Source organism: Cupressus sempervirens, chromosome 1, assembly GCF_028749045.1.
Source record: "Cupressus sempervirens isolate cs-2001-9-10 chromosome 1, ASM2874904v1, whole genome shotgun sequence".
Taxonomy (NCBI): domain Eukaryota; kingdom Viridiplantae; phylum Streptophyta; class Pinopsida; order Cupressales; family Cupressaceae; genus Cupressus; species Cupressus sempervirens.
This window is the reverse complement of record NC_143118.1, coordinates 809846006-809854378: the sequence shown is the minus strand read 5'-3', so window position 1 is coordinate 809854378 and position 8373 is coordinate 809846006. Positions and strand designations below refer to the sequence as shown.

Genomic DNA, 8373 nt, shown 5'->3' with positions numbered 1-8373 from the left:
GCGAAGTGGTGCAGAAGGTTTATATTCATGTGCACTGCCATCTTTCTTCGTTTCCAAAAGACAAAAGAAGAATGGGAATCAACACATCTGAAGAACAGTCCTTGCTTTACATGCAAAGCAGGGGTAATGTGAGCTCTTGTATTGCATTGAGGTAGATCTTCTGCCACTAAACATGTGTATTCAATCTGAAACAAACGTAAACCACTGAAGAGGAGGGAATCAAATATATATGACAAGAATTATCATTTCCCACTATTTTCCAACATATATGGCGAAAATAATCATCCCAAACCACTATTTTCCAATATGTATGACAAAAATAATCATCACAAACCACTATTTCCCATCTTGTAAGATAAAAATTGTGTTTATGCTCTGTTTTTCTGGCACAACAATGGAATTTAGTATATGATTGCTATTATGCATGCTCCTTGCAACTTCCTTGTTCTAACTTTTTTATATCGAGGTTCAGACTGATCGGCATGGTTGTCCAACAGAGGTACGAAGTTTGTGAGCAGACAAGCCAAGCAAGAGCTACCACAAAATATGGTTGAAAAGTGGAACACAATCTCTGCCTCATTCCTTATAATGTCAGATGCTTGCACTCAGCAAGACTTGATTCGTAGTGGACTCATTTAAAACTATTCAACTTCACCAGTAGACCAAAAGCCTATTAAGTAATCATACAACCGAGATGCTTAGTTTTATTTATCACAATCTGTAATTCATATTGACACCACAGAAGTTGTCATATAAGAAGTATGATCATTAAACCAGTCATGGAAATCAAATACACAATTCTTTTTACCAAGGTAAACCTATGTATATGCCGCCAAGAGGCAAATACTTCTAGCTATATAAGATAACTCACCTATACCTATTGCATTGGCTCTGACATAAACTCCACAAGGTAGTTATACACCAATATCTTGTTTAGGAGAGATCTATACACCAATATCTAACTATCAATCTAGTACTAACACCCCCCAAAAAGTAAACATATACAACATTTTTTTTCAATAGTTAGATGAGGAATTTCCACCCAAACCTACTTTCACGATCTTCGGCTGTAGCCCTCCTTACTTGGCTTCTACTTTGTCATAATAATGCAGGACATCCCAAGCCATGTCCATGTCAAGAGAGGGTAATCTACTAAGAGTATCAGTTGCATCAAGATCAATCTTTAAAGAAGAGCCTGGCAATGGTGGCATGCACTTGCTTGAGAGAGTATCTATCTCCAATTTACAAGGTGATGATGCCAAAGCAGAAGCAGAATTAAGTGCTGTAATACCAGAATTGTTGTCACTTTCAGAGATATGAGCATCACAATCAAGACATTCTGACTTGACCTTGATGTCATTATAGATTATAGGTTTCTCTTCCTGCAATGGTGGAGCGGTTGAAGACAAACGTTCACAGATTGCTTGCAACTTTGCATCCACTGAAGACTGCAGAGCTGGCGATAGGCCACCTATATGGCTGATAAAAGATGGCTCATTAGGATCCTGAAAAGTACAATGATTCATATGCAATTGATACTTTAGGTCAGGAAAGTTCAACCTTGCATAGTCTCCTCTCAGCCTATAAGCAGCCCTGTCATAGGCCAGGGCTGCTTCTTCACCTGTCTCAAAAGTCCCTAGCCAAACCCTTGTTCTGTTTCTAGGTAATCTGATCTCTGCCACCCATTTACCCCAATGCCTCTGCCTGACTCCTCTATAAAGTTTGGGGGCTTGGCTGTTCTTGAGCTTTGTACCTTTCATAGGCTGTGTTCTCGGGCGCAGGAATTCTGCTGAATCTTTCCATTTCCTCGTTTGTGGAGATTGAGTGTTGTATTCTGAAGCACACGCAGATTGCAATTGCAGCCATTGGAGCTGTTGGATCTCAGCTTGCTGTCTCTGCAGAAGCTTCAACTTCGTGACAATCTCTTCTGACACCAAGTTGTTGTCAGTGCTTCCACCGTCAATAATCACATCACCACAATTATCGTCACACTTGTACCTCGTGTGAAACAATCTCCTCCTTTGAGCTGGCAAGACTCTTCTGTTAACTAGGACTTCTCCTCTGTCAGCATCTTCTGAATGTGATTTGGCATCTTCATTCACATGTGCAACCCTTGCCTGGCCTACAGCCCTCCTATCTATCCTTCCTTGGCATTGAAGGCATTCATAAGCTCGATGACCACCTTCTCCACAGTGAAACTCATTCTGAGGTAGAGTTAGTTTACTATAAGAATTCACTGTCTGAAACTCGCTGGGATCGCCAGCATGGAAATTGTCATGCCGATGGTGATCAATACTGTCTTCTGGCCCTTGAAAACTTGGGCAAGACCAGTACATATTATCATCACCACCATTGTTGAATCCGTCTGAGAGCGATCCTAAAAACAAGTTAGAGAAATAATATGGAATACATGGTGAATTTACAGAACACAACCCACAATCTGCTACATCTACATTCAGATTGGGGAAGCTTTTCACATTCGGAACTCCCTCTGTAGGATCCTCAAGAGAGAATGTCGAACAAGAAGTTGATTCAGATGTCCATGGTGCCTCTGTTCTTTGTTTAACATCCGATTCAACTAGCTTCATCATTCCTCCTACTAAAGGAACATGATCTGAGTATAGAGGCCAAGTATTCAGAGCGTGCTGAGAAAAATCTTTCCTAATAACTGCTGCCAAGTTAACCAGAATATGCTCTTCCATAACACGGGAAGCAAAATCTGCCACTTCAAAAATAGCACACTAAGTTCTGTCCTATTTCAAATCTGCCTAATTTCTATAGATTTGCAGTTGGAAGAAGTAACTATGCACATAATCTGCTTCTTCTACGTTGGCTTCTTGATGAAAGACGGATTGGACCTAGAAACATTCAAGGGAATGGATCGGAATAGAATCTATCCTATAGCTTTTGGACATTTTGGAAATAACTCACTCAGAAGCCTATATATCCCAAACATGAATTTCTTCAAAACATCCAAACTGACCACCTGACACCAACTGACAAGGCAAAACAAATCAATTAGTAGAGGAATTGGAAGAAAAAAATTCTCCTTTCCCTTAGAAAAAACAAAGGACCACCAAAACCCTCAATCTAATAAAAATTCAAAGCAGGACGCAAAAACCTATGATTGTGATAAGCTGCAGTGCGGCTTTTTAGAACAAATTGATCTTATGCTTCTGATGCACTGAGGAATAACTATAGGTAGAATAGAATCATCAGAGGTAAAAAGTGTGTGAGCAAATCAACCAAGCAAAAGCTATGACAAAATATGGTAGAAATTCGGAATACTATCTCGGTCTCATTTCTTATGATGTCAGAAGCTTGCACTCAGCAATACTTGATTCTTAATGACTAATGAAAAAAAAGACCCTGCAAGCATATACAATTTGTTCTAACAAGAACTACACAGTTGTAACACTGAAAAACCAACAGTGAAGCTCTCAATCAAGTAAAAACAACATCCATGGAAGAAGCTGTACACAATCATGGAAAATGAAGAATCAGATTGGTTGAACTAGTAATGTCAGACTACAACCCAGTATTGAACAATAATACAATGGACTGCAACATCTATTTATGCTGACAACAGTCCAAGCCAGCTCCTATTAGACATAGGTTTGTACATAGTTAATCTTTCCCCGTTTCTTAATGGGGATAAAATTAAAATATCCTCTTTAATGGCGAACTTTTCCTTCTAGGCAGATGACAATAAAGTGGGGTTTTATTACGTGTCCCCACTATGGCATCCTTCAATTGGGCTTTGCCCAGTGTAAAGACATTCATGATGTCAGAGCACACTCCAAGTTATCAAGCTTTGGAGTGGTACATTTCTTTACCATATTTGGACATGTTTTTAATCAGCTTAAACTAAGCGAGCTATGGTGGGTATTGGCAAGTGGGTACAGAGTTTGTCTGTGTGGAAGCTCATCTTTGTGATTATTAAAATTGCAAAGTATTCGACGACCTTAATGTTACCAGAAAGGGTAATAAAAGGTTAGTCAATTACTGTCCTTTCAATACCTGCCCAACATAAGCAAGATTTCTCCCACAAGATTTTATCACACATTTGTCAACATTTAGGACAGTATTTTGACGTATCAAATACAAAGACTCAAACAGAGCCATATCGTTCATTCATTTTTAAAAAAAATAGTTTATTCCTTTTTTAGGTTTTAAGAAATACCATTGAGGGAAAAGTATATTGAGCATATCACATTATACCTCTATCCTTCACATGAACTTTGAGTTGGAGTAGAATTGTGTTTCAAGTAAAATTCAATCCACAAAAGAAAATGTAAAGGTAAACATATAGAAATTCGATAAGAGAGAATTTTTTGAAAGAGAGAAAGTAATATTCTTTTATGAAAGAGAAGGTAATTTTTATATAGATCTATAATGGGGTTACCTAACTATGCTACAAATGAGGGACATGCATCTTGCATCCCATCTTAAGATTTGAACTCATGGCCTCTCTTTCAAGAGCACAAGTTCTCCACCACTAGGTGGCGAACTCTCTCTCACAATCTGAGTCTCATCTAGAATTGAGGGGGAAGGATGCCATTAAATATCTATATGATTGGTAATTAATGGTAATCTTTTGAAACTTTGGAAGTGTCTATTATGTTGGAATTTATGATTATCTTTTGAAAACCTTGAATTGTCTAACCAAAAAATCTAGCCATGGTAGGAAAATATCACATCAAATTATTACAAATCATATGTTTTAGGACTTTGTTTTTGAGTTGAGAAGAGTTAGATTTTGGATGTTTCAATTCAAAGCTTCATTATTAATTATAGTGCTTTTGTTTTTAAATTGTATATAGTCATAATGGTGGAAATTGTATGCTCATGTATTTTCTCATATTCTTTATGTTTTTAGACTTGTGATGTTTGGTTTGTTATTTATTAATTAATGTATAAGATGGGATGTTTAATTGGAAAGTTGACAAATTATCGTCCTAGTCTATACACATCATCTGTCATCTCCAAGATATGTATTTGATCTAAATATTCACTTGCCCATTGTCTTTATTCAAGTTCACTAGTGTAGAACTTGTTATAGTTAGAAGATAGATATCTAATAGTTACATGCAGATTTAACCACTAGAATTGAGAAATAAAACACACAAAAAGGAGAAAGAAGGCAGATAAATTTAACGTGGTTCACCCAATCTCAGGTTACATCCTCCAAATAGAGAGACCAATCTTAATATACATAAATCAAACCGATTACAATATGCAATCCCTTGCAACTCCATATTGTTGCAAGATGCTACCAAATTCTCATATGAAAAGCCCTAATGCTAAGACATTTTAACAAGACTCGTGGCAGTTACAAAAATAGGGTTGGAATATGTCGGCCAATAGAAAAAAACTCTTGGCACTTTTGTACAAAACAAAATTGGGTTGAGCTTTTGTGGGTATTTCCCCTCCACCTTGTCTCTTACCGCAATGGGGAAGGTGTCAAGGACACTACACCTAGACCTGATAAGGAAGGCTAACCTAAAACCCCCATTCAAAAAATCTAGGGGGAAACTATGTTGATAAAAGTAAGGAAAATTTAACCTCCAAGTTTGATTAGGCTCCATATAACAACAAAATCAACTTAAGTCATTTTTATTATCACGAACTTTAATCTTAAAGCTTTAAACTTGAATTATTAATCTATGGTTTCTTCCCTTGCTAGTTATTATAAGAATTCTATAGTTAACTTGTTTTAGATTAAAAGTTATAATGATAGCATGTCCAAGTCTTACAAGAAATCTAAGAGAGAAAGAAGCACATCTAGATCTCAATTTCAAGAAGATCAAAAATATCACATCAATATTGTATCTCATGGGTATATTGCATGCTTTTATATTGTCTTTGGTCTTGGTTTGTTGTTGTTGAATTGGTTATCCCAAGGATAATTTTAGAATAATGTTACACTTGCAGTCCAATAAATTTCCACTTGAAGGTGTTTGTCAACATTGTTAATACTTTATTACAATTCAAAAATAAAGATATGGGTGAACAAGATTTCAATAATCATTTTTTTTGTATTTGTTTTCTTGTACATGTAGATTTTAGTCCATGCTCATCACTCCATGCTCAAGTTCACTTGATTATAGATATTTGAACTATAAATAAATGTATTTAATCTTTATATTCAAAAATTATAATTTGAATCTAGAACCCTAATTTTAGTGCATTCAAAAAGATATTCCTAATAACTTAAATACTTTTTTCTTATATCCAAAATCAAGCTAGGGTGGATCCCACATGGGTTCAAGCTTTTATACTTCAAAGAGAGAAGGTCACATAAAGAAAACATGTTTATTTGGAAATATTTCATGGAAAATAGGATCTCCTACTTTTTAGGCTTGTATATTTGAGCAGATGAAAATGGGGTGGGGTTAAAAAGTGCCTCATGAACTTAGGAATGATATCTACCATTTGTTAAACATATAAGTATACTAGATTTGCATTAATAATAATTCGGAGGGGAAATTATTATTTCATACCTATTTTTGCCATTGCAAAGAATATAGAAGACATAAGTATTGTATTAATTACACTACTAGCTTTCTTAAATTTTGAAGCATAATCATTTAATCTGAACTATGCTATAGAATTCATGGGACCAATGCCTTAAAACTATTCCTAAAAGGCCTCAACAACTAAAGTTCTATTTTTTAGGAAGCCCCACCATAAAACCCAAATGATGTGTCACACTGAAATTTATTTAATTTGTACAATTAAGTCAAATAAGTAATTATTGAAACAAGTTGTGTATGTGTGTGTGTGTGCGTGTTTTATTTATTCAATTAGCCTAGATATTAAACTGAGACACACGATTTATTACCTCATATAAAATGATGAACATTACATTCTTACATAAATAAGGTTTCACCTTCAAGGTATATTCCTTCATCATTACAACTTCAAATCTATTAGTTTTATTGATATATGTTTAATAAATATCCAATTAGGGTTTTGATCTAACCATTTTATTTTTTCTTCATAAACATATCTTTGTTAGATTTGGGTATTTATGTTTGGGTAAAAGCACAAACCTGTGTCACTCTTTTATAAAGCAAAAGGCTAACAAAAGTGTAATTGTTCATCTTCAATGACATAACACTGGTAGTATTATTTAGAATTTGATTATGAAGTAAACTAATGAAAGGTGTAGAAATGGATAAAGTTTAGAATTAAAATTTTTAATAATTATTTTGAATAATAAGTGATATATTTTCCTAATTTTTTAAAATAAATTTTTACATGCTGAAAAATGTAGAAAATTAGGGGTCTAGTTCCCACCACAAAACTATATGGAAATAAACTTATTTCCCTTCAACCTTAGATTATGTTATAGATAACATATATAGGTAGAACAATCAAAAGTAAAAATTGGCTTTAGATTATGTTTTATCTTTTATAATGATTCAAATTTCAACTCACCTGAAATTGATAGTTTTCATCTCCCACCACATTTTTTGAAGCAAATCTATTCTAACTAAAGAAAAATTATTTCTTGAAGAGAACTCTCTTTTTTAGAATTTCATGTAAATATTAATTTTTTTTATATGATTTGATATTTTTCCTTTCTCAAAATTGACATCTTCTCGAGTGTTAAAATACATAATTGTAGAATTTTTAAATTATAATATGCTATATCTAATTAAAACACTATAAACTCTATATGAGAATATTCTTGACTCTAATATCTATAAAATGGTGTTTATATGGTATTTAAAAAATATCATAAAAAATTGTAAGTCATTGAAACGTCAGTTTTCTGAAATAATTTTTTTTCTTTAGTAATTGGATACAAACTGGTATAAAACATGCATTTAATAGACATTTCTAGGTGGAAATGTGTGACACCATATATAACTTAGCTAGAATGATTTTTCCTAAATCATATGTTTGAATAAAATTGATTTTTAGATAGAAATCCTCAAATTCATTCATTCTGATAAGTTGGCTTGAAAGGTGACACAACTTTGTACTTTTATCCATTTAATGTATATTGATTCTAAATCACCCACCCTTTGATTATACTTAATTGATAAAAAAACTTATCATGTATATTTGTTTCTGGCTTATCTTTGTCCATGTGTCTAGAATTATAAGCTAATGTCATTATTTTTTATGCCTATCTATTGCTCATTAATGATATTACAACATTTCTCCATATTAATGATTTTTCATGCTCTAACAATGAGTTGAGTTCATGTTTATCTAGCTCATCCTCCTTTGTGAACTAAATTGTTGGTGCTTCTCTATCCTTCTTAAGAGAACTTCAATTTTCATATTTGGTTCATGATGATTACTTGTCTTCTGTGATGGATGATGATTGTGATGTGACAACTAATCTTGCTTCCTCCC

At 34.0% G+C, this 8373-nt stretch overlaps 1 protein-coding gene across 1 annotated transcript; it reads right to left on the bottom strand.

Annotated features, from left to right (window-relative positions):
* Window positions 1–745: 745 nt before the first annotated feature.
* On the bottom strand, window positions 746–3609 carry LOC149580338 (uncharacterized). Its single transcript, XM_089790344.1, has one exon. The coding sequence runs from the start codon at window positions 2700–2702 to the stop codon at window positions 1080–1082; it is 1623 nt and encodes a 540-aa protein (XP_089646470.1). The 5' UTR covers window positions 2703–3609; the 3' UTR covers window positions 746–1079.
* Between the last annotated feature and the right edge of the window lie 4764 nt (window positions 3610–8373).